We start from the raw sequence: 27,449 nt of genomic DNA, 5'->3' as shown, positions 1-27,449 counted from the left end.
CTCACCCCCGCTCCGCCCCCCTGCAACAAGGTCAAATTCACCTTGTTTGCCTCCTGAAAAAAGTTCTCAAATGCAAGACTCCAGCTTTTCCTGAAACCGGAGCCCTGGCAGCTGAGTCTCAATAAAACACTGTGTGTGCTTCCAGGCGCTGGGGCCGGTCTCGGGGCCCCCACTTGCTGGGGGTTCACAGGCCTTCCCCAGCCTTTCATTAACTCTCCCACCGACCTCTCCAAGGCGGAGGCAGGAGCCGCCCTTGCTCTGGGCCCTGCAGGCCCTGGCCTGCCCTCCTGCACCCCCGCTCCGTCCGCCGTCCACTTGCTCCCCGCCCCCCCCATCCTGGAGTCCCCGAGAAGTATCTGCAGGGCCTTCCTTGCTCTTCTGTGGGGACCCTCTGTGCCCAGCACCGGGCCCTGCCGCGGATGTCCCGGAGGCGCCATAGAGCACACATTTGTTGTCGATAGGATTTTATTTACTTTCCAGGGGAATCCAGGAGAGCCGGAAGCACTGTTGGGGCCATGGTGACGGGGTGGGTCGTGGCGACCAGTCCTGGGCCTGGGGCAGGGCCTGACTGACAGGTAATTGTATTCATAAAACAGAACAAAACAGAGAGAAAGCACTGCTTGCCACGGACGAGGGCATCTGCTGGTAATAGTGGACAGTCCGTTAAAATTTTCCTTGAACAGCAGACCCCCGCCCTCTAACCAGACGTGCTGGGAGAGAAGATGGCCAAGCTGCTTGAGCTCTCTGAATCACATGTCATCTTCCCACTTAGAAAGTCGACGCGATGTAGCTAAAGGACCAGATGCCCGCAGGCCGCGCGCGCCTCCGCCCTGCTCCCCGGAGGCCCAGGGTCGCCCCTCTCCTGGTCCTCCAGCACCGCCCAGGAGGCCGCAGTCTTAGCTCGGCTGGTTTCCACCGTGGACGGGGAGGACCCTGCGTGCACGCGCCACATCCCTGCTCCAGAGCCTTGCACGCCCACGCAGACCGACGTCTTGCAGGGTCGCTGGGGTTCCGGTTCCTGGTTGATTTTTCTTGGTGGCAGGAGTGGGGTGAACTTTACGGAAGAGGCACAGAGAGGTTTCCCGTGGGCGGGGTACACGCAGCACGGTGGGCGTGAGAGGGAGCGGGCTCGCTGACGAGCTCCGGAGTCCGGGGGCACGTGGCCGCGCGCGGGCAAGGCTGCAGCAGGCCGAGCTCCGGGCTCTTTTCCCTGAGTGGCGGGGTGAGGCCCCGGGGGCTTGGTAAACCACCCTCAGGGCAGCTTTCCCATGGACGGTCAGTGGGGTGGGGTGGGGTGGGGTGGGCGGCACCCTTCTCATCCTACAGATGGGGAAACCGAGGCTCAAGACCACTTGCCCCCTAGGGGAGCCCTGGCCTCGGGCTTCACAACCACGGAGGCCATGTGTTTGCCTTTGGGGCAGTTCCCTTTGAGCCCGGAGCTTCCAGACACGGTTTTCACTCCAAGGGGCGGCCTGGCCGCCAGGCTAACGGGATCCTGGGCTGTCCGCCTCCTTGGGGTCTCTGGGGATGTGGCATGTTCAGCCTCAGGCTGCACCTTCGGGTCCCTCCCTTTGCCTCGGGCCCCTCGTCTGGCCCAGTCCACACCCGTCCACACCCCTGCACACGGGGCGGGCGGGTCTCCCTGGGGCAATGCCCCTTCCTTCCTGCCTCGCAGGGCAGGGCGGCCCCGGAAGCCTCTGCTGGGCGAACTGGAAGACGCTTCCTTCTTTTTTCTGCGGGATCCCTGGTGCCCGCCCTGGTGGACAGCCCGACACCCCAGCCTCCCTGCGGGGAGGGGAGCCGATGCGGAGGCCTGCTCGGGACGCCGCCCTGTGCGCATGCCCATCACCCTGCCGACCGCCAGGCTCCAACCTCTGCCAAACAAGGAACGGGTGAGGGAGCTCAGGGAGCTCGCAAAAATGGAGGGGGGCACAGAGCACCCCCCGCCCCACAGTCTCTGCCCCATTTCCAAACGTCCACCCGTCAAACCTCAGTGTGGCTGGCCTCCGTCAGCCGCCGCCACCTCGCCTGGGAAAAGCCTCCGTTTGAGGACCAGGGGCGTCATCCTGTCGATGGGGCCTCCGTCCCCTCCTGGACCGCAGACCCTCCCCTCTGCGGGGGTTGGCTGGGGCCCCTCGCCACCCTGTCCGTCCCTCCCACACCCACTGGCTCGGGGACAGCTCTTCCCATAACTTGTGAGTTCCAAGCCTTCCTGGCGGGGACTGGAGCTGGAGCCTTCTGGAATAGCACAGTGTTCTCTGCACCTAACCAGGCCCTGAGCCCGCCAGCACGGGCGTCCCCCACCCTCCTGGGCCCAGCATCCTCCTGCCACCCCCTCTGCCCAGGGAGCACGAACCCTCCCTGGGCTGGCGAGCCCCCGCCACGCTGCCCCGTCTGTGCCAGCAGGAGCGAATCCAAAGCGCCCTCTCTTCCCAGGGGCCCCGACGACATCCTGCATCGTCGGCAGAGACATTAGCGGTGGGGAAATTAAGTATGCGCGCGCACGCACACCGGCCAATAACATTAAGTGTCATTTAAAAAAAAAATGGGTTAAATAAGCAGCATCACCGAGGATGGCCGTGCCGGGCTGATTATCCCATATTTGCACGTTTGGGAGGTGGGAAGGCTAGAAGTCTAATGACGGAATTATCACCCTAATGCCTTTAGCTGGCTGCGAATAATCCTGGGGCCGCAGGGTTTTTGGCTGGTTTCCTCTAATTGCACCCAGATTAAGGGAGCCCTGTAAGGCAGGCCTTCCCCAGCCCTCCAGAGCAGCCTTTCTTCAAAGAGCCCACATGTCCAGGTCCTTGGCTTCTGAGACTGTGGCTGCTCTGAGAGGCGTTAGGTCTCCTGGGGGCCCAGCTCAGCAGTGCAGGGGCGTGAGGTGGGAGCAGTGAGGGCGGGATGGCACTTGGTACGAGGTCTTGGGGAGCTGTGGGAGCCGGGAGATGCAGCATGAATGTTTCGCACCCAGGACCCTCTAAAGCGAAGGGACCCCTGGACACCCTCCCCCCCACACTCACAGCAGCCCAAAGGCACAAGGTATCTCAGTACAATACACGGCTGCTATCCTGCCAGATGGGGTGCGCTGAGGAGCATCCTCCTTCCTCTTGGGCCTCTCCAGCCTTCCCAGGGGGACACGCCCTGCCCCTGACAGGGGACCCCCCTGCCAAACAGGGTTATTTGGACTGAAATCTCCTGGAAAGGCATGTCAGACGTACCAACCAGTTCCTCATGCTCTGAATTCCCCGTGTCATTGTGCAGCACCTCTTGCTAAAGGGGGGGGGTCTGTTCTCACCCCCCCCCCCCGATGCTGAGTCTAACCCCATGACTTGCTTTGGGCAATGGGATGACAGCAGGTGTGGCCTCCCCCAAGGCTTGGGGAGGCACCTGCGCATTTCTGCTTCTGCACGTTTGCCTTGACTGGGGTTAGCGTGCAGGGGGGGATGCAAGAAACATGGAGCAGTGCCAGGTCTGACCCTACACACGCGAGCACCCCTCTGGGACATAACCATCAGGTGTGCCAGACGTGGGAACAAGCCCCAGCCAGGACCAGAAGTACCTAGCCTGAACCGCTGGTGCTCAGAAGAGGGTGAGATGGCTTTGGGGGCTACTTGTTACGTGGCACTGCCAAAGCGGTGGCTAACTTCTACTCCTGGGCACGGGGGCCGGCACAGAAAGGCAATGCCCCTTTGCCGCGAGGCAGGGCAGGTGACAAGTCCAGCCCCACCCAGCCTGGACCCTGCTGCTGGACTGAAGGATCTGGGGACCGAGGCGGCTCCAGGATACTTTCCCCAGAGGGCTCTGGGAACTCAGAGGTGCCAGTCTCGGTCTCCTTGCGTGCCGGAGGACATAGTGGGGTCACGGAGAAGCTTAGGAGGGAGGAGGTGGGTAATGTCCTCCCTTGTGTCCGTAAGCGTCTTTTTAAAGTGGCAGCAGCAGCAGCGCCGCTCACGCTCCAGGGAGCAGAGCTGAGGGCAGGAAGAAGCCCCAGGGGAGGCTGTGTCTCCACCAGGACCCTGGGCACTTCAAGGGTGAGCAGGAGATTCAGGGAAGGACTCCAGCCTCCAAGATCCCGACAGCTCAAGAAGTGGCTTTTGGTGCAGACGGCTGGATGCTCCTCGGCAGGCTGGGGCCCTCCCACGTCCTCCTCCGTCCCTCGCTAACTCCTGAAGGAGCAGCAGCTGATCTAAACCTCTGGGAGGCAGGGGTCCCGAGGGCTGGCCACTGTAGCGTGAGCAAGTCACCGCTGAGCCCGGGCACCTGAGAAGCTGACACGCACGGGGCCCACGTTCACGCCACGCGGGCCCCAAAGGGAAGCGGGAGCCCCACCGGGCCTCCCGGGTGCCCTTGTCAGGCTGCTCAGTTCACGGGCTCCCGCGTCCCCCACACATCGCAGATTTGGCCTGTGCACATGGCCCAGCCCACACGGCCCCCAGCCACCGGCTGTGTGTGGCGAGGCTGACCCTAAATGTCACACACCCTCATGTAGGAGGCCCCCAACTATGGGAAAAGGGTCCAACCACCCCCAACAGCCGTGGCTCGGGCTCAGGCGGGCAGCTTCCTTCACGTACCAGGAGCAAAGAATGTTTAAGTGGACACAGAAGAGCCCCCAGCTTCTCAGGCCCTCCACTGCGCCTCCACTGCGCCTCCACCTGTCCATCCCGTAGTCACCGCGCTTTTTTCTTTTTCTTCCTCTCTCTTTCTTTTTCTTTTTTTTCCCCAGATCTCTTCATAGTAGCTTTGAAGCTGTGCAAAGTGAGACTGGCCCACTCAGAAAATGGGGCCTGATGCGGAGGCATGTCCAGTGTGCAAAGATGCCCCGGGCTCAGAGGCAGGCACCCCGAGAACCCAGCCAGCCTGCCGCTCCAGGAGGAACGGCCGCACATTCTGGTCCCCTGTTTTGGGAGGTGACTCTTCTCTGGGCAGCTGTCACTTCAAGGCTCTGCTTATGTCATTAACATGAAAAGGATCCCTTCCTGTTGCCCCAAGTCTTGTTCCTTCTGTTTCTACCATCCCCACCCCCTCCCACATGCCCGGGACCTCTGCGGAGGTCCCCTCCACCTTCGTCCGGCGCAGGGAGCCCACCCTATCTGCGGAAACCGAAGCCTTCCCGAGGCATCTTTGGGCCCTTCTTGCCTTCTCTGGGGGGCTTGGGCGAAGGCGTCTCCACCGTGCCCCCATACGGGCAGCTCTCCGACCCTGGGTGGTGGCCTGTGCATTCCACAGCGGGTATGTACCCACTGTCCCACATGCCGGTCCCACACAGCTTACACAAGTCGTGCAGGCTGCAGGGGATGCGGGGCAGGAGGCGGAACTGGTGCAGGAGACTCCTGGCCTGCGAAGAGAGGACAGGTGGTGGGGGCTGGGGCAGGCTCCCGCGGGCCGTCCCCCGAGGGATGAGCAGGGCGGCCAGGTGCTGCCGAGGGTCCCGCCTCAGCGGCAGGCAGTCTAGGCCCTCCCATCTGACCCCTCCGACTCAGCCCCCCGCCAGGATGCCCCAGCGCTCCCCTGGCGCCGCACCTTCACCTTTCAACCTCTGCAGGGTCCTGGGCAGCGCCGTGCCCGCTTCCTACCCATGTGACCGCTGGCACTTGGGTGGCTCCTTACAGCCCCCGAAGACCACCACAGAGCTTTCACGGGCGGCATCACCAGTGGGGTCTGGGAGGTAGAGGTGGCCAAGCTCAGCATCCCCTCTTCCTTCCACTAGCCTTGATGACACGTGGCCACCCTCCCCCAAAGCTGCCTTCCCAATCTGCGTGCTCTGGGCCGTGAGCGAGGTGCCCCAAGGAGGGCGGGGGCCTGTCTATCAAGCTGGATAATTTGTTCAGTCCACGCAGCAGCGGGGGAGGCGCTGGTATCTGGGCCTGATGGTGGGACCAGCTGGGGTGCCTGTGGTGGTGGCCCCAGGGCGGGGCCCTATAAGCCTGCAGGTGGGGCCACGTGGAGGGGGGCAGGCACTCACCTTCCTGAGAACCAGCTCCCCGTTCATGTGCATGGCCAGGTTTCCAAAATGCAGCAGCATCTGGTCAGTGGCCAGCTGCTGCTCGATGACGTCATCCCCGTAGATGGCCACGATGGCCACGCAGATGAAAAGGTGGAAGTAATCGGTCTGGGGGGAGGGGGGAAGGACAGCAGGGTTCAGATGAGGCCCCAGGTGGAGGCTGAGTGGAGAGGCGTGGGGTGAGGCTGGGCTCCTCGGCTCCTGGGCAAGCCACATGCCTCTTTTGCCTTGTTTCCCCCACTGACATGGGGCTCAGGGGCGGTACCCACACCCAGAGGCTGCTGTGACACGCAGAAGGGACAGAGCTCGTGCCACCCACGGGCTGCTGTTCCTCTGGGAGCCCTCTGGGTGCCCTCCATCACAGGGGCAAAGAGCAAGCTTCCTCTGAAGGCTGGCCCATGCTCATCCCGAAGCCTGTTCACAGAGGGGCTGAGAAGAGCCCGAGAGGGTGTGCGCAGAGCCTGGGTCAGCATCCTCTCCAGTGGGTCTGGGAACACGCCAGCGACAGAGAATGTGCTGGCCGCCTCCCACGGGTCAGGGTCTTCCTGCCTCCGGCCTGAACATCCCAACACTTGCCCCAGACACGACTCCTAGGTTTGTTGCTAAGGAATCGAGAAGATCCCGACAGAGAGGAGATGGCCAGCCAGCCTCCTGCCGGCCCCGCGGGGTGGTTATGATGATCCTGCTGTCTGTCTCTGCAAGGACTCTGCAAGGACTCCGTGAGGACCCTGCTGCCTGTCTCGGAGACCAGCTCACGCCACGGCCCAGCAATGCCAGGCGCCCGGCAGGAAGCCAGCGCTCGGTCGGCTTGCACTTGACCGGGGCGCATCCTGTGTGCTCTGCGGCCCGGATGCTCTGAGAGCACGCTGCCTTTGACTCACACTGGCTCCCGAGGGCAGAGGAAGAGCAAGGAGCATCAGGAAGCCCGTGTTTAGTCTCCTGATGTCAACCGGCCGCCCAGATGGGATAGCTGGGCCGGCCCAGTGGAGCCCACGGTTCCGGCAGAGGCTTGGGTCAGCCAGCGCCCCACACCAGCCTGCTCTGGGCTGACTGCCCCCCGCCCCCCCAAGGGCCGCCCAGCCCCTTCCTTTGAACTAATCTGGAAATGGTCTTGCTTTGGCTCGGAACGACCCTCTGGCAGCCTTTTGAACTCTGGCCAGGGGTGGGGTGGGGTGGGGTGGGGCAGACAGCAGAATTCCAGGAAGGGGGCTGTCCGGCTCCTCCGAGCGAGCGAAATGTGCGAGCCCTCCCGCAGGGGGCTGGGCAGCAGGACGGGCCCAATTCCATTCCCAGGTCGAGGCCTGAGGCGGTCCAGCCCCCCACCCCACCCCCAGACTCATAAAGCGAAGAGCCTCCTCCCACTACCACCATCTGACCACCTCCCAACCCCCGTGCCACTAATGTGGTCAAGGGGAGGGGCCAACGTGGCCAAATTCGGTCCAGGATCTGAAAGGCATAAACTTGATGTGCGGCAAGTTCAAGCAGAATGGTGGCCACCAGAGACGTCCAGGCGGGCCTCTCCCGTAGTTTCCTCTAGATTTCATGAAACTTGGGATGTAGACAGAGCGCGGTGATGAAAATCACCGTGACGTGGCCCTGGCAGTGGGGGACACTGCAACGTGAGGCCCAAACACGATATAATGAGGGTGGCAAATCCGCTGCTGGGAAAACAGGCAAGGAAGCCCCGCAGAGCAGAGTCGAGTCAAAAAAATACACGTGATCCAGTGTCTCGGACCATCCACGCTGTGCGTCCTTTGATGAATGCAGATGGTTCACCCTGAATGTACATGCCAAGCGCCCTCATCCAGGCGGTCAGCACAGCCAGACCTGGGCCAGGGGCGAGGGCACACGCGGAGGGCACACGGGGCTGGCGGACACAGAGACGGCTTATGGCCCCAGCGTGGCCTTTCCGGTCATGAATGCTCCTCCTGTGCCATCAGTAAGGGTGGAGCAGGCTGGCTGCCGGGGCGTCCCCTCTACCCACAAGGCCTAAGGAAGCTGCCCGGCTTCCACCGTGAGCACGAAGCCGGCTCTTGCAGAAAGGATCCTGGCCACCTCCCGGATGCGTCAATACTACTTTTTTTTTTTAAGGTTGATGGATCCAAAGAGACTTGCCCATCCTTTAACATCGCCAGCTTGTTGTTAATTTGGGTGTTAAAGCTGTGTGACAGGGCCCCATGCTCTCAGGGGGTTTGCAGAGGAGGCTCTGAGAACAGCGGACTGCAAGTGGAAATCTGGGGGTGGAGGGTGGGACCAGTGGGGTCCTGGGCTCTCCAGAGGGGCTGACGGGGATGCAGGGTCGGAGGCTCTTTCCCTGAGCCGTCCTGAGCAGGGAAGGAGGGCCCGGGTTCTTGCGGCCTGGGCTGCAGGAGGCCTGCTCACCGTCAGGGATGTCTTTCACACTGATTGGTTGTGGCAGCAGGGAGCTCGGCCCCAGGACGTGGTAATGAGCACAGTCAGTGGGCCATTCGCATCTGTTTCGGTGACTTGGGAGGCGAGCTGCAGGTCTGAAGCCAGCCCCCAGGGACTGGATGAGGGAGGGACTAGAAGGCAGTCGCCTGATGTGGGGGCTGGGGTTGCAGGGGGGGGGGCAGGTGCACGGTCATGCAGACCCCCGCCCTCCTTGCAGGGCGCCGCTGGTGACCGGTGCCTGGAGCCTCGCCCCGGCTCACCTGGTAGTGGGCCCAGCAGGCCTCCCAGATCCGCAAGGCCTCCGCCTCGGGGAACTCGCGCTTGAAGCAGAGCAGCAGCCAGCGGTGGCAAAAGAGCATCTGCAGGCCGTCCTCGCCCAGGGAGACCAGGTGCTGGTAGAAGCGCAGGTGTGTCAGCCGCAGCAGCTCCCGCAGGTAGAGCTGGGGGTGAGGCCAGGACCAGTGAGCCCCCCCAGGCTCTGCCCAAGACGCCCACTCCCTCTGGGACCCTTCCTTGGGCCCCCCAACCCTGGGAGTGCACACGTCGAGCACCAGGTCCCCACCGGCTGGGTGTGTCTGCACCTGCTTCCTTTATTCTGCTGCTGGAATCGGACTCACACCCATCTTGGCTAGTTTATCCCAGATTTCAGACTGTTCTGGGGGCACAGTCCAGGGCCTGGTGCCCTGCTGTGGCCGGGGAAGCTCTCTGGGCCTCAGCCACTGCACAGGGCTGTCTCTGCTGCTCCCTCCTCCTGGTAAAGATGAGCAGATCGTGCGTGGCACCCCCAGCCCAACCACCTTCCCATCACCAAGACCCATCGTCTTCCAGAGCCGACTTAGAGCGGGGAGGGGGCGTTTCTGAGCCTCACAGCGCTCCACTCCTGCACTCACGGTCACCACCCAGTGACGTGGGGGGTGAGGGACGACATCAGGCTACTTCTGGCAGCGCCCAGCTTGGGCTGCTGACTTCAGCGCCCTTAGAATATCCATCTCCGGCAGCTAATGAGTCACGGGGCCGTGTGCTGCATGAGCCCATCAGGGGCGAATCGTGTCAGACCCCGTAATTACCTCCCTAGGTGCCGTGGAAACCTGACATCCCAGGGCCGATGCGGAGAGAGGGCAGCTAGGGGGTGGCTGGGGGTGGGGGGGGCGCCTGGGCCAGGGCTCTGTGACTCATAGGCCCCTCCCATCATTCCCACTGGAGACAGCTGCCTGGCAGCACCGGCCCTCCTAGGGGCTGATTCTGAGGATCCTTTCCCACTGGCCAGTTTCTGCACCCTGCGGCCCACCACAGGGTCGAGACCATGCACGCAGCTTACCCCTCCCTGGCCCCACGGGGACGTCCCCTCCCCTTCCAAGCCACACCTCCAGGTCCCGGCTCCCTCATCCTCAGATCCCCCTCTGTGCTCTGCTCCCCGTTCACGTTCACAGACAGTCCCTGGCCCTGGCCCCGGCATTCGAGCGGCTCCACTCAGCTCTGTCCTCATTGCACCTGACATGTCTGGTCCCAAAAGACCAGGCCACACAGTCTGGCTGCCCGAACCTGTGCTCGGCCAAGTCTGGGCAGATCCCAGGTGCAGCCTGACCTGCTGGCCTTGCTTCCCGTCTCCTTCAGCTTCCAGGCCGGGGCTCTCTCTGGGACTGGAAGGCCCAGACCACATCCCAGTGCCCTCCACCCGGCACCCGGCAGGTTTTTGGAACACACAGGCCCTGTCTCACGGGCTCTGCTGTCCTCTGCCCCAACAGTCAGAGCTGCCGGGTCCGTGCAGGTTAGGGGAGGCCCTGAGGAGGGGGTGTGCTGGCTGGGCACGGAGGGGAGGCCTACGGCCCCGAATGGGGCATGGCAACTGCCCAGGGGGCCCCCAGGGTGGCTTCAGGAGCCCCTCCCACTCCCGCATCCCGTGTTGCCCTGCAGGAAGCAGCCCAGATGTAGCTGGGGGCCCATTCTGTACAGCACAGGGCTGGGAGTGGTGGGCCTCCCCCTCTTCACTCCACCAGGAAGCCTGGGCTGGGAGGCCACATGCGGGGAGGCAGCAGGTCACCAGGGGAGGGGCCTCCCTACAAGCCCAGCCTGCAGGGAGCATGGGGTGGGGACCGAGGAATAGCATGCATTCCTCCCAGGGAGCTGGGCCTTCCCCTTGGCCCAGGGCTGAGCCGCCAGGCCCCATCAGCAACTCCAGTCCCGGCCTTTTCTGCCCGTCGGCCCCCAGCAGCCACGCCGCACACGGCCCCTGAGACCTCTGGCAGCAGGGGCAGGAGGCAGCGTGCTGTCCCCCAGCGTGCTGTAGCCCGCATCCCCCAGCCTCACCAGCTGTTTCTCCATGTCCTCATCCCGAGGAGAGCTGACGAAGATCGTGTTCTGCATCAAACCCACAAAGCACCAGAAGGTGTCCGATTCATCCAGGACCTCGGCCAGGATGGGCGCCACGAGGTCTGACATGCCCTGGAAGTAGCCGATGGCTGGGTTGTACACGGCGTAGTTCAACAGGATCCTCCTGGTGACGCAGGGCAGAGAGCAGGGAGGGAGTCAGCGGAGAGCGGGGCCTCAGCGCAGCCCGGGGTGGCTTGGTGTTGCCCGTGGGAGGAAGAACTCCAGGCTGGAGGCCCCAGACTGCCAGGATCCCCCTCCCCGCCTCTCCCCACTTCACCTCGATCTCGATCTCGGGGCCAGGAAGGCAGGGCTCTGGGGACCGTCTTCAGCGTCTAGGGAAATGGAGGGGCCTACAGTAGCCCCCTGCCAGGCCCAGACCTCCAGGGCAGGGACAAGACGAATGGGGGTCTGAATTTCTTAGTGGTGGCCCGCTGGTGACAAAGGGTGGGCTGGCAGGGACATTTTTACGGGCTGCTAATTTTGTGCAATCATTCGCCAGGCAGCAGAATGTCAAAGATGCCAGCCTTGGGCTCTGTGTGGTTTTATAGGCTGGAGGACCACCCGTTGGGAGGCTCTGGGGAGGCCCATCTGGGGCTGGTGGGAGTCAAGCGGACACAGGCTTCAGGATGCCCAGGGCACAGGAGGCTTTGCTGGAACCTACAGGGCCCTCCGGGGGACGCTGTGGCCACAAGACGTTGACTGATGTGGCCTAAAATAGCTAACAATCCTCTGCTTTCGGGGAGTCGACTGTATGAACCTGGACAGTCCCCCACCCCTGCAGAAGTGCTGCCTCTCCTTTCCTTCCCAGGAGGCCGGCTGAGGCCCTGGGGGTAAGGTGACACTCACGGAGGCAGGGGAGGAAGTGAAATGGGGGTGACGGGCTCTCCTCCTCTCAGGGAACCTCGCTGGCCGGGGACGGCGCATACCTCATGCTCTCCACGTTTGGATTGTCTTCTCCCCGGAAGAACTGGTTGCTCCGATCGGTCCGGACCACGTCCTTGTCCACCGTGAACTGCACGTTGCGCCAGAATGCTCTGTGCTCCTCAGGGGTCATGGAGAGCCTGGCACGGAGCAGAGGGTCCGCAGGGGCTCAGCGAGCAGCGCGCAGGCTGCGGGCAGGGCCCGCTCCTCCCCACCCCTGCTCCCCATGGTGGCTCCCCACTAATGGGGGTGTGTGTGCAGTTATCCAGCGTTGGGGAGCAGCCCGGGGTCAGCCAGGCTGGGAGAGACCCCTTCGGCCCCCCGCAGCCAGCTGGCTGCGCTCTCAGCGGGGGGCCGGTGCCCTGTGAAGTTCGGTGACAAGGGGCTCTCAACCCTTGACACAGAGCTGGGGAGCACTGAGGCCAAGAGCAGGGGCCGGGTGATGGCACTGGTCTGAGCCCATCCTTCTGTGCCTGGGGACCCACTTTCCAAAGAAAGTCTGGGTGATGTTCTACACTGTCAAAGCGGGATTGCACCTCTTTGGCGGACACCCCCGACCCCCCCAGCGGCCGGGGCGGGGCGCCCTTACCTCTTCTGCTGGATCTCGGCGTATTCCCGGCGCTTCTGCGCCCGCAGAGCCTCCCGCTCCTGAGACGTGGACTCGTGGCTGTAATATCGCAGCAGGAAGGGCCAGACCTCCCCCCGGATTGACACATCAATGCCGCCGAAGAAAATGGCCTGCAGGAAGCGGCAAAGGTTGGGGAGGGGCCGAGACAGGGCGGCTCAGAGCACCCCCAGTCCCCGGAGATTTGTGTTTTGGTGGCTGTGCTGTGCCTGGGTGACAACTGATGCCTTGATTCAGGTCGCTGTGATTTGCACATGTTTGGAGGGGAAAGTGGCGGCCCTCCATTCCCATACAGGACACAACCAGGCTCATTTCAATGTCAATGCCCACCCTGGTGTGGCGCTCAGATTATCGTGTCGTTCTCACGTCATGGCCTAATCCCGGTTTTGGAAGCGCTGCATTTCACCGGGAGCTCTTCTATGCAGGCTGACGCCGGGTCCCCCAAACCCGCTCCGGAGGTTTGCTTTTCAACGCAGAGCCTTTGATTGCTTTATCGGGCTCACACGGTGCCTCAAGTGCGAGGGGCCGGCACCCCCCACCCCCCGCTCACCTTGCGCAGCTTGTAGCCCTCCTCCACCTGGCCCAGCTCGTTCAGGTGGCGCAGCCAGGCCGCCACGTCCAGCCTCTTGTACATGCTCTCCTCGGGGTGCGTCTCGGAGGAGGGCAGTTTGGGGCGTCGGATGGAGAACTGCATGCACGTCTTCTCGTCGGCGACCTGCTGGCAGGGACGAGACTCAGGGAGATAAGCACCTCGTGGGCAGGCTGCCGAAGCCAGCGCGCTCGCTCTCCCCGGACAGGGAAGCCTCCCTCTCTTTCCCCACTGCAAGGAGGGGGGACCCGCTCTCCCCCCATACAAACCCCTAAATGGCAAGTGTAATTAGATGCAATTAAAATGAAAATACCTTCATCTTAACATCGGTTTCCCCGGGTCGCTGGGCTCCCGGGCCCACTCCCACCGACCGACCCAGCAAACGACTGCGGCCCCCTCGCCGCCTCCCCCACTCTCCCTGCGACCCCCGGCCGCAAAAACGGAATTAATGCCTCGTTCGGCCCAACTTCCCTCTGCCGGGAGGGCCTGCAATAAATTACATGTGATTGGTCACAAACAAAGGGACCGCTGTTCCCCGAGCAGGGAGCCCGCCTGTCAGGTTGTCTCCACGGGCAGTCACGAATCCAGGGCAAAACTGCAGCTGACATTTAATTCAAAAATCAAAGGTTGTTCAATGTAGGGGGAAAAGCAAGCCACACTACTGTAATAAGGGGAGCCAGCAGGAGGCTCTGTGGGAAGGAAGGGGATCTTCAAGCCAGCCCCGTCCTAATAAGCACATACAGTATCTTGAACAGATAATTAAAGAGCTCTTATTACATTTGTATGTAGATTGAGCAAAATATGGCAGGAAGCCTTGTCAAAACATGATTTTTCAAGTGCAGAGCTCTGACTTTACAAGAAGACCCAGGCATCTGCTTCAGATCCGAAGTCGCTGCTCTATCAGCCACCCAGCGACCAGGGGCTGCCCTGGGCCACTGAGGGTCATGCCCTGCAAGGGCTTGGTGCGGGGGAGCCCCTGGCCCCCTGTGGGCGGTGCGGGCAGCCGAGTGAGTCCCGGGGTGGGGCCTCCCCTCCCCTCCCCCACCTCCGCCCCCCCACCGGCATCGCCCTTCTGCCCCCCGGAGTACCTGGTCCTTGAGATGCGTCTCGGCGCAGTACTTCCACTGCTGAAACACGTCGGACAGCTTGTCCAGGCCTCCGTGGTGGAAGTGGAACACCTTGTACTGGCTCTCCCGGCTGGCGATGACCAGCTGGCCGCTGGTGCAGGCCTCATCGCTGAGCCGCCGCGGGAGGGGGGAGGACGGAGCGATGAATGTGGAAACACGGGGCTTTTATTTCCAAGTATAATCAGAGGCCCCTATCACTGACCTCAGAGGCAGGAAACAGGAAGGCCCCGCGGAGTTTGGCTGCTGGCCGCAGGGGGACAGCGTTACACCCGCACACAAGCCACCCTCCCCCTCTTGGCTGAAGAAGGCCAAACAAGCCTCTCCTGGGGAGGCTGGGAAGGAGGACTGTCCTGGCTCCCTGGAGGGCTGCCCAGGGGCCTGGTGTCCCACCCGCCGGACGGTCCCTCCTCTCTGGGAGACCCGGGGGTGCATGGCATTAGGTGGAAGCCGGTTTTGAACCCAGGTGGGGTGGCACTGGAGGGCACTCTGGGAGACTCCTCCAGGGCAGCTCACTACACATCCAATGGGGCCGTCAGCCCAACCTTGCCTGTCTTTCCGTAAAGGGCCAGAGTGTGCCTCTGGGTCCGGGACCCCTCCAGGGACATGCCTGCTTTGCACACAGGTCTTAGCTTGGGGCTACTCTGTGGCTGGGCCACCGTGCCTTCCAGGAGAGATGTGACGTGGCTACTAGACAGGACACTAATAGGGATGGTCCGCCCACCACAAGAAAGGTGGCTGGGAGCACCTGTAGCCGCTCTCTGTGCGGCCCCCATCACCCTGAGGGACCTGGAAGAGCCTGAGAGCTGCCCCCACCTGCTCCCCGGGGGGCAGCCATCACGGGGTACCCCTGCCCCCGAGCTTAGGGAGCAAACAGCTGGGAAGGCCAGCACGGCCCTGGACCTGAAGCCCCGCCCGCCGGGACACCTGTACCACCAGCCAGCTTCCAGGAAGCTGCCCAGAGAGGCTCTCACCTGAAGAAGAGGCGGAGGGAGCGCATTTGTCCCAGGTCGACGCGGAACACCCCGCAGATCTGCTCCAGGGCACAGGCCCTCTGCGGCTCGTCCCAGCGCGGGGTCTGCAGGAGGCCAGTGCCGTCCGGGAACCGCAGGTGGGCGTCGGCGCCCGAGGGGGAGCTGGTGGGGCAGGTTGTGGGATGGCCACGTGGTTCCCTGTCCGTGCAGCCACGGGGGCAGGGCAGGGAGGGCGTAGGGGAAACATTTAAACGTGGGCCTAGGCTCAAACCCACACACAGACATGACGGGAGGTGCCGCGTGGGTGGTGGGCACTCCGAAGGTGCCCGTGAACGAATGAATGAATGAATGAATGAGGCCTATCACAGTCATGCCCAGTCCTGTTGTGTGGAAGGGGAAGCATGTGTATGACCAAACTGCACCCCAGCTCAACCGAGGCAGTAACCTGCCCTAATGACAGATGAGGTCACCCTGATGAGGTCACTGAGGCAGGGAGACCCTGGGCAGGTCACCAAGCCCCTTTGAGCCTTTGTGTCTACAGGTGCAACGTGAGGATGGTGCCAGGGCTTCACGTAGGATTAACAGCAGCAGAGCGCTGGGCACTGGGCACCCTGGTCCTCAGAGTTCCCTAGGAGAAGCTGTTTCATGAACAGCATGGGGCTTCTGTTTAAGTTTCGTTAAATTCACTATTTTCCTGAAAAAAAAAGCTGGTTCAGTTTATGGTTCAGTAAGAAAACACGAGGGCTATTGATACTCATAATACAAATAACAAACATATATTAGGCCACTCAGAATGGGCCTGGCTCTGTATTACCCACTTCTCATGTGCATTTATTACCTATAATCCTCACAATAATCCTTCGAAATGTGTGATGTCATTACCCTCATTGTACAAAAGAGAGGAACTGAGGCCCAGAGGGGTTAAGTGGCTTACCCGAGCTCACCCAGCTAGCAGGTGCTGCAGCTGGGACTTGAAGCCGCACTCTGTGGCTCAGGTCCTCACCAGCATATTTTATTGACTTGAAGTTCCAAATTCAGCAACACAACCCCACTTATGCTTTTTTTTTTTTTTTTTTTTAGTTCACGAATTTGTTTAAAACCCTAGTTGCAAAATATCTTATTCCTCGGGTTCAGCCACACCACAGGTTAAATGCCACCTCTTGAGATTTAACGGCAATATCTAGCAAGTACTGCGGAAACTAACTGGAGTAAAGGCAAGCATCCGTTCCAGGCCCGACCCCAGCATCCTACAGAGACCCCACAGCGATTGATTATCGTGCCTCCCTGTTTCAGCCCCGAGGCATCTCTTCCTCCAAAAGGCACCAGGTCTCCACACAAAGTCACTTTGGGTGGTTCGAGCACAATCCCCTGTGACTTGGAACTTCCTCAAAGAGAAAGACTGGCTTTTTAGAACCTTTGCTGCTTCTAGAACAATAATCGGCCTGGCGTGCAGGACGCAGCGGCTTTACTTCCCTCCCTGTCTCAGGAAGGGGGCTGAGCCGGTCCTGCTGTTCCCGTGGGGCCCCTGGGCTTTCCACCGGGACAGGCTCCGGTGCACATAGGCGGCTGCGCGGGAAGGGAGGCGGATGAGCTGATCCACTGCGGCCGAGCAGCACACTCAGACCCAAAGAGTCTGAGGCAGGCGCAGCCCTGCAGCGTGGACCCTGACCGGGTTGCGTTACACGATCATTGTGTGCAAAACAAGGCAAGTCTCGGGCCTGAGGACAGCCCCCCACCACGCCACTTGATGCAGCATCTCATAATCTGCTTATTGAACAATGAGGCCCCCGCGGCTGGGAGTTCGTGGACTCTGCATGCTTCCCAGGCTGGCCGGCCCATCCCGGGCTCGCCTCCAAACCCGGCTGGAGGGGGGGGCCACCAAAGGGTGGCATTATCTCCAGCCCCTTCCCTGCCTCCAGCAGCGCTCCACACGCACATAGCTCCACCTCCAAACCCTGCACGCCCTCTCACCCCGTGGGGCGGGCCCATGTTTCCAGAAAACAGATCCATGGGGGAGACTCACTCTGGCAGAGTCCGGGCTGGAAGAGTCCCTGCTCTGCTGCTGCGGCCTGGGCACTGGTTCCCCAGGGGCTGGGGGGGAGGGACCGATTTCAAGCCAGGAAAGAGCCCCAGAGACAGGGTCTTCCACACACCCTCCAGGGGCACCTTGTCTCCAGGCAGACGGCTGCTTACCCCCTGCCATGACTCCCGAGGGGGAAATTATTTGCATTAATTCATTGATTGATCCATTAACTCAAGACACTATGCTTGGGACCTACCACCAGGGTTCCAGGGGTTCAAACCAGAGCAAAGCTGATGGAAGCCTTGGGTCTCCACGGCGTAGGGCCTGAGATAGCACATGACCCTGTAGCCACCTCCTTCACCTAACATAACTCCTGTTTCTCCATTGAGACCCATTGCCACGAGGACACAACCATGTCTCAGTGACTTCTGCATCGCCAGCTCCCAGCACGGTCCCTGTGTAGAACACACGGCCACTTAATACTCAAGCCCGGGACGAACGTGCAAAACATCTGTGAACTTTGAAGCCGTAGAAAAAGAACAGTAAAGAAGGATCTGGAGAAAACTAAAATCACAGTTTTTATTTTTTATCTGTTTACACATGGAGAACAGTTTGGCTTTAAGCATATTCAAATGTGCTGTGTGTAATTTGGGTTGTTCATAAAATTATTATGTGTGGTGCATTAAAATGAAATGGATGGTTTATTTAGGCAATCACTCCCAAAATACAACAAGTTAAAAATGTGTCACAGATAGAGCCAGGAGAAACGCTAAACTCCAAGGAATCTGACAACTCTCAGTTTTTGTTGTTTTCTGAGGATCACCCGAATGCAGAAACAAACGAAATAGAGCAAAGCCGGCATGGTCACAGCCGAACATGCAAAGCGAGTTCTTTCTCCACTTAGTAACTTTGGCCACATCAGGTGGGTGGAGATTAGACGCAGCCTCTGGGATTCTCTGCAGCAGCTCCTAGAGGGTGGTGGGCGTGTCCCCACCCCTGATGCTTTGGCCAAGGGGATGTGGCATGAGTGACCTTGGCGTCCAGACCTGGCCTTAGGAGCCTGGCGGCAGGCTCACCCACTGCTGGGCGGCTGCCACGTAAGGAAGCCCAGGCACAGGTGGCAGGGTACCAGGAGGCAGGAGGGGGAGCAACCTGCCCACGGCAGCAGCGCAGCCCCCAGACCTTGTGGACAGAGGCCATTTCAGCCCCTCCCCGCACCAGCTACAGCTGCTGAGTGCCCAGCGGTGTCCGTGACTCAGCCCGGGCTAGCCAGAACTGCCAGCCAATAAGACGGGGTTGTTTTTAAGTTGCTAAGGGTTGGAGTCATTTGTTACACGGCAGCAGAGAACTGGCATATCATAGGAAGGGTCTCTATTCAGAGAAAGGTGGAGTGAGGAGGAGAAAACCTCCAAAACTGTTGTGGTTCTCAAGGTCAAAGAGGCTTTGGGGCCGGATTTTAATGTTTTTAAAATATCCAAACTTCTAAATTTGCCCTTGTTTTTCTTCATCCTGAGCCTTCTGAGTTGGATAAAACAGTAAGTCCAGTGAACCCCGGTGGTAGGTCCCAAGCATAGCATCTTGAGTTAATGGATCAATCAATGAATTCATGCAAATAATTTCCCCCTCAGGAGTCATGGCAGGGGCTAAGCAGCCTTCTGCCTGGAGACAAGCTGCCCCTGGAGGGTGTGTGGAAGATCCTGTCTCTGGGGCTCTTTCCTGGCTTGAAATCGGCCCCTTCCCCCCGCAGGGAACCAGTGCCCCAGCTGCAGCAGCGGAGCAGGGACTCTTCCAGCCCAGACTCTGCCAGAGTGAGTCTCCCCCCTGGATCTGTTTTCTGGAAACATGGGCCCGCCCCACGGGGTGAGAGGGCGTGCAGGGTTTGGAGGTGGTGCTGTGTGCGTGTGGAACACTGCTGGAGGCGGGGAAAGGGCTGGAGATAATGCCACCCTTTGGTGGCCCCTCGTAATTTCCAAAACTTGGAAGCAAGCACGATGTCCTTTAGCAGGTGGATGAATAAGCAAACTTCAGTCCATCCAGACAAGGGAGTATCATTCAGCACCAAAAAGAAATGAGTTATCAAGCCATGAAAAGACATGGAGGAACCTCACATGCATATCACTAAGTGAAAGATACCCAGATGCTAGCCTGGAAATGCTACAGATTGTGATTCTGGAAAAGGCAGAACTGATGGACATGGCTAAAGGATTTGTGGTTGTCAGGGATTGGGGGCAGGAAAAGGGATAAAAAGGCAAAGCATGGAGGGTTTTCAGGGCAGTGACACCACAGATAACCCTTGAACAATACAGGTTTGAACTGCATGGGACCACTTCATGCAGACTTTTCCCCCATAAACTAGTCCAGGACTGTAAGTGTATTTTCTCTTCCTTATGATTTTCTTAATAACATTTTCTTTTCTCTAGCTCATTTTATTGCAAAAATACAGTATATAATACATATTATATACAAAGTATGTGTTACTTGACTCAACTTTTTATGATATTGATCAGCAGTAGGCTATTAGACATTAAGTTTTTGGAGAGTCAAAAGTTCTACGTGGATTTTGTTGTTTTTGTTGTTGTTAAAGATTTTATTTACTTACTTATGAGAGACACAGAGAGGGAGAAGCAGGCTCCCTGCGGGAAGCCCTATGTGGGACTCGATCCCAGGACCCTGGGATCAGGCCCTGAGACGAAGGCAGACACTCATCCACTGAGCCACCCAGGTGTTCCAGTTATATGTCGATTGGGGGTTTGGGGGTTGGCAGCCCTAATCCCTACATTGTTCAAGGATCAACTATAGTCTGTATGATGCTATAATGTTACATGTGTGTCACTATACAATGAATTTGTTAAATCTATTAAAACAAAACAAGCCAAAACAGAACAAAACAGAATGAGAAGCCAAAGGACAAACTGGGACACACACACACACACATACACACAGATACACACACACACACATATATATATATATAGCTTTCATATGTAAAAATCTAAGTAAACCAAACCAAAACAAAGCAAAAGAATGCCCAACAAAAGAGTGGCAAAAGAAGAAGAAAAAACGACTCACTAGAGAATAAATACAAATAACCAATGAAATTTTCATGTCTAGAGTAATGAAATAAATGCAAATGAAAGAAGATACTGTTTAGGGGGAGGTTGAGGTCCATGAAAAATTGGCCACAACCAAAAACTATAGAACGTGGTGTTGGTAAGATTTTAGGAAAATACACACTCTTTTTTTTTTTTTTCTTTTTTTTTAATTTATGATAGGCACACAGAGAGAGAGAGAGAGAGAGGCAGAGACACAGGCAGAGGGAGAAGCAGGCTCCATGCACCGGGAGCCCGACGTGGGATTCGATCCCGGGTCTCCAGGATCGTGCCCTGGGCCAAAGGCAGGCGCTAAACCGCTGCGCCACCCAGGGATCCCGGAAAATACACACTCTTGCACAGCCAGGGGGCACTGTATATTGGTCAAATTCCTCTTTCTGGCAATTTATAAATAGGATGCAGAAGGCTTAAAAATGTTTATACACCTTGACCCTTTACCTTCATTTGTAGAGATTGATCCTGAAAAAACAAGCAGAGATGCCCAAAAAAAGTACACATGTGTAATAGATACAGAAATATCATTTGACAAAAATCCAATACGTATTCATGATAAAAACCATCAGCAATGTAGATATACAAGGGTACCTCCTCAAGTTGATAAAGGTCACCTAGGAACATTCTACCATAAATGTCATACTCAATGACTGGAGACTGAATTGTTTTCCCTATGGTCAGGATAAGGTTAGCACACCTGTTTTCATCGCTTCTATTCAGTATTGCACTAGAGGTTCTAGTCTCTGTGTAAAGCAAGAAAAGAAACTAAATGCATTAAGATTGGAAAGGAAGAAGTAAAATTATCCCTGTGTGCAGATGACACAACAGTTTATGTGAAAAATCCCATGAAATTTACAAAATAGAACAAGTGAATTTAGCATCATAGCAGGATAAAAGGTTAACATAGACTAATTGTATTCTTAAAGACCAGCAACAGACTATTGGCAAATACAATAAAAAATTCCATTTATAGCACTCCTTCCAAAAAAAAAATCCTACATAAAATACTTAGAAATAAGTCTAACCAATGACCAATGACATTCCAGACCTCTCTATTGAAAAACATAAAACCTTACTGAGAGAAATTAAAGGAAACATAAATAATGGAGAGATATACCATGTCCATGGATTGAGGCAGTTAATATTGTTAAGATGGTAATCTTACCAAATCAATCTATTGATTCAACACGATCCCAATAAATATTCCAATAGGATTATTTGGGTGGGGGGTAGAAACTGACACACTCTAAAATTCATATAAAAATGCAAAAGACCTAGAATAGCCAAAGTAATCACAAAAAAGAAGAAAGTTAAAGGATTCTCTGATTTTGAGACTGATGATAAATCCAAAGTCATCAAGGCAGACTAGCATTGGTGCAAACAGACACTTTTAGAGCAATGATACAGAATAGAATCCAGAAATAGATAAATAGGATCAATTGATAATCAACAGAGATGCAATTCCATGGAGAAAGGACAGCTCTTTCCCAAATGGTATTAGGTCAAGTGGGTATCTGTATGAAAAAATATTAACATCCTCCCTTTCTTCATGTCATATATAAAAATCAACTCAAAATGGGTCCCAGACCTAGATGTGATACCTAAAATTATAAAACTGCCAGAAGAATCCATGAAAGAAGACTTTGCCACCTTAGAATAGGCCAAAGTTTCTTAGAATACAAAAAGGACAAAACATCAAAGAAATACCAATAAACTGGAAAACTGAAAACTCTTTTCTTCAAAATTCACCATTAAAGAAAAAATAGAAATGCAAAACACAGACTGGGAGAAAATATTCACAACACACCTGTCCAATAAAAGACACACCCAGAATATGTATGAAAAGCTGCTAAAACTTAATAGTACAGTAAGATAATAGATTTTTTTAAGATATGACACCAAAGCATAACGATCCATAAAAGAAAAAAATTGATAACTAGGACTTTATTAAAATGAAAAGTGTCTGCTCTTTGAAAGACACTGCTAAGAAAATAGACAAGCCACAGACTGAGGAAAGACACTTGCAAAACACATCTCTGAGGGGCACCTGGGTGGCTCAGTGGTTGGGTGTCTGCCTTTGGCTCAGGGCCTGATCTTGGGATCTGGGATCCAATCTCGCGTCAGGCTCTCTGTGGGGAGCCTGCTTCTCCCTCTGCCTCTCTCTCTCATGAATAAATAAATAAATCTTAAAAAAAATAAAACCCCACATCTCTGAAAGGATCTGTATCCAGAATGTATAAAGAAACTTCAAAGTCAGTAATGAGAAAACAAACACAATTTAAAAGTAGGCAAAAGATTTGAAAAGACCCATCACAAAAAAAGGTGGCAAATAGTCAAATGAAAAGGTGCTTGACATCATTGGTCATTTTGTTTTGTTTTGTTTTGTTTATTTAAGTAATCTGTATACCCAACATGGGGCTCAGACTCATGACTCTAAGATCAAGGGTTGCATGTTTTTCCGACTGAGGCAGCCAGGCGCCCCATGACATGGTTGGTCATGAGGGAAGTGTAAATAGAAACCATAATACGATAATAAAGAAACACTGTGACACATGACACACCTATGAGAAAGAAACACAAATGAAAACCAATAGCATAGACTCTGGCAGGACCCAGAGCAACTCACTCACATGTGGCCGGCTGGCGGGAATGCACACCAAAAAGTCACCCTGGAAACATACACTTACTGTATGACTCAGCACTCCTAGGTACTTATCCAAGGGAAAGGAAAAATGCTTATAGAGCAATCTGTGTGTGCATGCTTATAGTTTTGTTCACAAATGCAAAAAAAACGAGAATCAGCAGGTAGGCCTTTCAATTGGCTAATGGAGCAACAAGCAGTGGGACGCCCTCACAATGGACACCACTCAGCAATAAAAAGGCATAAACCATAATACATATAATATGGGTGAATCTCAAATGTATCGCGTGAAAAAAAAAAGATCAACTTAAAAGATTATATGAAAAGATATCCAGCATCATTAGCCATCAGGGAAATATAAGTTAAAACCATAGTGAGATGCTCCCACACACCTGTCAGGATTAAAAAGACTGACCACGACGATACCACGGGCTGAGAAGGACTTGAAGCACCTGGAACTCTCACGCACATGGTTGGTGGGAGTGTAACATGGGACAACCGCTTTGCATAACCATCTGGCAGTGTCTTAAAAAGTTGAGCTGGGATCCCTGGGTGGCTCAGTGGTTTAGCGCCTGCCTTCAGCCAGGGCGTGATCTGGAGTCCCAGGATAGAGTCCCACATCGGGCTCCCTGCATGGAGCCTGCTTCTCCCGCCTCCTGTGTCTCTGCCTCTCTCTCTCTCTCTGTGTCTCTCATGAATGAATAAAATCTTCAAAAAAAAAATTAAAAAAAAAGTTGAGCTGGCCATGTGCACATGCAAGGCTTCTGCATAAGTGTGCATAGCAGCTTTATGTGTAGCGGCTGGGAACTGAGACGAACCCAGCAGGTAGGTGGGGAAGCAGGTGAATCAATAAACAGACTGTGGTTCCGACCTACAATGGGATAGGACTCAGCAACAGAAATGAATGAACTCTTGCTCCCTTCACACAAAAATCTGGATACGTCACTAAATCCTCATGATGAGTGAAAGAAGCCAGACCTGGGAGTGGGGAGGAAGAGTACATACTGCATGATTCCATTTATATACAATTTTAGGAAATGCACACTAATCTATAGTGACAGACACAGCAGAAAAGTCATTCTGGGGGCAGGGGCTGAAGGAAGGGATGGATTAAAAGGGGACACAAGGAAAATTTGGGGGTGATGGATGCTCGCTAACTTGATTGTGGTGATGGCTTTACCGTTATGAGTGTGTGTATGTGTGTGTGTGTGTGTATGTGTCAAAACTCAGCAACTGTACACTTCAAATATATACAATTTAATATACATAAATTATACTTCAATAAAGTATAGAAAAACCCACCAATATTCAACTCAGGGCTATTACTAAATTTCTAACAATGGGACAATATTTTAAGGTTTTATTTATTTATTTGAGAGAGAGAGTGGGAGTGCATGAGCAGGGGGAGGAGTGAGGGGAGGGGGAGAAGCAGATTGCTTGCTGACTAGGGAGCCCAACGCGGGGCTCGACCCCACCCCCCTGAGATCATGACCTGAACCAAAACCAAGAGTCAGACGCTCAACTGACTGAGCCACTCAGGTGCCCCAACAGGAGAATATTTTAATACATTGTGGCCCATTAATATAATACAATGTCATTAAGTTATTATAAAACATTTCATAGAAGTATTTAAAGAACAAAGATGGGATCCCTGGGTGGCGCAGCGGTTTGGCGCCTGCCTTTGGCCCAGGGCGCGATCCTGGAGACCCAGGATCGAATCCCACATCAGGCTCCCGGTGCATGGAGCCTGCTTCTCCCTCTGCCTGTGTCTCTGCCTCTCTCTCTCTCTCTCTCTGTGACTATCATAAATAAATAAAAATTAAAAAAAAAAATTTAAATCTTTAAAAAAAAAAAAAAATAAAGAACAAAGATAATTGCTCACACTGTTATGTGAAATGAAGAATGTGGGATGCAGAACTATGTGAGATATAACAGTATAGTTTTATGTATAATAAATATTTATAGATGCTTTATATCTACATAAATATATCGTTGAAGTAGAAAATGGCCCCCAAATTATAATAATGATCATGTCCAGATGGCACAATTATAGTTTTTTTCATCTTGTTTTTTTACTTTAGAAATTTTCTAAAAGTAGTAATGTATCATTTTGATAATCAGAAATAATAAACTAATCTTGTATGTTCATATCTTTTATTCTTAACAAGAAGCCTATAATGGTTTTTATACTAAAAAACCAACCTTTATGGATGATTCCATAAAGAAAAAAAATGACAGGAAAAGGTCAAGTGTAAATAATGGAACGTCATCATGATTACCATTCATCAGTGGCTTCCCAGGTGCCAGGCGCTCTGCTAAATGAGGGAGATATTATTAACCCCATTTTATAGTTAAGGAGACTGAGGCCAGGAATGATGCCCTGAGATTTCCCAGGGGGTAAATGGCTGAGTGGGCTGATCCAGAGCTCAAGCTCCTGACTCTTATGCTGTATGACTTCCAACAGGAGTTGGAGCAATTTAAAAGAATGAAAAGGAAGATTCAAAGGAAAACAAAAACTCTATTTTTAAAGATATCTTGTAAAGATGCCCCTAAAAACTGTCGACTCCTGGCCTCTGCCCCAGGCCCCTGGCTCAGACAGTGTCAGCCTTCCAGTGCTGTCCACGGCGGAGCCCCAGTCCTAGCCTGGCACGTAAGGTTGTGTTGCCACACTGCAAGGCTTACGACCATAGGGGCTCCCCCTCACTGTTCTGGAGGCCAGAAGCCTGAAAGCAAGGCGTCAACAGGGCCATGCTCCCTGTGAACACGGGCGGAGGACCCTTCCTTGCCTTTCAGCTGCTGGTGGCTGCCGGCGATCTTTGCCTTTCCCCCACCGGTAGATACACCACCCCCCCCGCCCCCCGATCTCTGCCTCCATGTGCGGGTGTCTGCCTCTGTTTTCTCTTCTTATTAGGACACCAGCCATTGGATTAGGGTCCATCTTAGTCCAGAATGACCTCATCCTAACTCATTAGATCTGTAAAGACCTGACTTCCAAATAAGATCACATTCCAAGGTTCCGGGTGAACATGAATTTTGGGGACATCGTTCAACCCAGTGTACCCCTTTTCATGCTCCATTATATCCCAGGCAAACTGCACAGCTCCTGACCTTTCCACCCCATGAGATCCTCTCTCTGCACCCGCTACTGGTCCCCCCCACACACCGGGGGCGGCCTACTCTGCCTCTCTGCCAATTCTTTTCTCTCTACAAGGCCCAGCTTCGATACCGTCTTATCCATGCTGCTTTCTCTTGATCCCTGGAGAAGCCACTAAGCAGAGTGCCTGGCATGTATCAGGTAGGCAATATATGCTGACTTTCCTTATTTCTTGGGAAATCCTTAGATGTTTATCATTCTCTTTTGTGTGTTTTGTCTTTGACTTCGCATAAAGTCACTTTGCCGATGCTCAAACCAGACGAAAACATCCCAAGAAAACAAAATTCCAGGCCCTTCTGAACACTCCTCATGAATACAGACACAAATTTCTCCACAAAATACCCGCAAACCAAATCCAACAACATATAAAAAGGATTATACACCATGACCAAGCGGGATCTATGCCAGGAATACAAAGGTGGTTCAACATATGAAGAGCAATCAATGTAATACACCAGATTAACAGAATAAAGGCCAAAAACCACATGATCTCAATAGCAGCAGAAAAAACATTTGACAAAAATCCAACATCTTTTCATGATGCAAACACTTAGAAAACTAAAAATAGAGGGGAACTTCCTCAGACTGATAAAGGGCATCTATGAAAAACCCACAGCCAACATTATACTCAATGATGAAAGAGTGAAAGCTTTCCCCTGCGATCAGGAACAAGACAGGATGTCCGCTCTCCACTTCTGTTCATTGTTGTAGTGGAGGTTCTACTCAGGGCAATTAGGCAAGGAAAGGGATAAAAGGCATCCAGGTTGGGAGGAAAGAAATAAAACTATTTCTTGTCACAGATGGCATGATCTTGCACGTAGACTATCCTTAGGAATTCAAACGCCCCCACACAAACTTATTACAACTAATGTGAATTTAGCCAAGTTGCAGGATGTGAGATCAATTTTTTAAAATTTTTTTTGTGAGATCAATTTTTAAGAAATTAATTACATTTCTCTGCAGCAGCAATAAACAGTCTAGAGTGAAATCTTAAAAAAAGGGTTTAATTTACAACACACACATACACACACACACACACGACATCCAAGATGTGTACCCTATAAACTATAAAAACATTGTTGAAATCAATTAGAGGAGAGCTAAATAAATGGAAAGTCATCCTGCATTCATGGACCAGAAGACCTAGGATCGTTAAGATGGCAATACTCCCCAAACTGATCCAAAGATTCAACACAGCCCGTATCAAAATCCTGCTTGCCTTCCTGCAGACATTACCAGCTGATCCTAATATATATCTGGAAATGCAGGGGGCCCAGAACAGTCCAAACAATATTGAGGAAGAGGAATAAAGTTGAAGGGAGGGCTCACACTTCCCAATTTAAAAACTTAACTACAAGGGGTGCCTGGGTGGCTCAGTTGGTTGGATGCCTACCTTTGGCTCGGGTCACGATCCCAGAGTCCCACATTGGGCTCCCTGCTCAGTGGGGAGTCTGCTTCTCCCTCTGCTCCTCACCCTGCTCGTGCTCTTTCTCTCTCACTTTCTTTTT

At 54.8% G+C, this 27,449-nt stretch overlaps 1 protein-coding gene across 11 annotated transcripts in view; it reads right to left on the bottom strand.

Moving 5' to 3' along the window:
- Positions 1–447: 447 nt before the first annotated feature.
- Positions 448–27,449, bottom strand: part of TBC1D16 (TBC1 domain family member 16) — a 77,438-nt gene continuing 50,436 nt past the window's right edge. For 2 of the 11 annotated variants that reach the window (XM_025468234.3, XM_025468233.3), the window contains exons 4-12: positions 15,020–15,217; positions 14,010–14,157; positions 12,883–13,050; positions 12,297–12,445; positions 11,713–11,847; positions 10,724–10,910; positions 8,677–8,856; positions 5,966–6,112; positions 448–5,338 (exon numbers count right to left, since the gene is read on the bottom strand). In XM_025468234.3, the coding sequence (XP_025324019.1) occupies positions 5,090–5,338; positions 5,966–6,112; positions 8,677–8,856; positions 10,724–10,910; positions 11,713–11,847; positions 12,297–12,445; positions 12,883–13,050; positions 14,010–14,157; positions 15,020–15,217 (1,561 nt within the window). In that variant the 3' untranslated portion in view covers positions 448–5,089. Of the gene's footprint in view, positions 5,339–5,523; positions 5,662–5,965; positions 6,113–8,386; positions 8,512–8,676; positions 8,857–10,723; positions 10,911–11,712; positions 11,848–12,296; positions 12,446–12,882; positions 13,051–13,234; positions 13,367–14,009; positions 14,158–15,019; positions 15,218–27,449 lie in introns of those variants that run through there. The other 9 variants (XR_007412770.1, XM_049113852.1, XM_049113851.1 and 6 more) reach the window with 9 other exon arrangements.

Source organism: Canis lupus, chromosome 9, assembly GCF_003254725.2.
Source record: "Canis lupus dingo isolate Sandy chromosome 9, ASM325472v2, whole genome shotgun sequence".
Taxonomy (NCBI): domain Eukaryota; kingdom Metazoa; phylum Chordata; class Mammalia; order Carnivora; family Canidae; genus Canis; species Canis lupus.
This window is presented reverse-complemented; position numbering and strand designations above follow the sequence as displayed.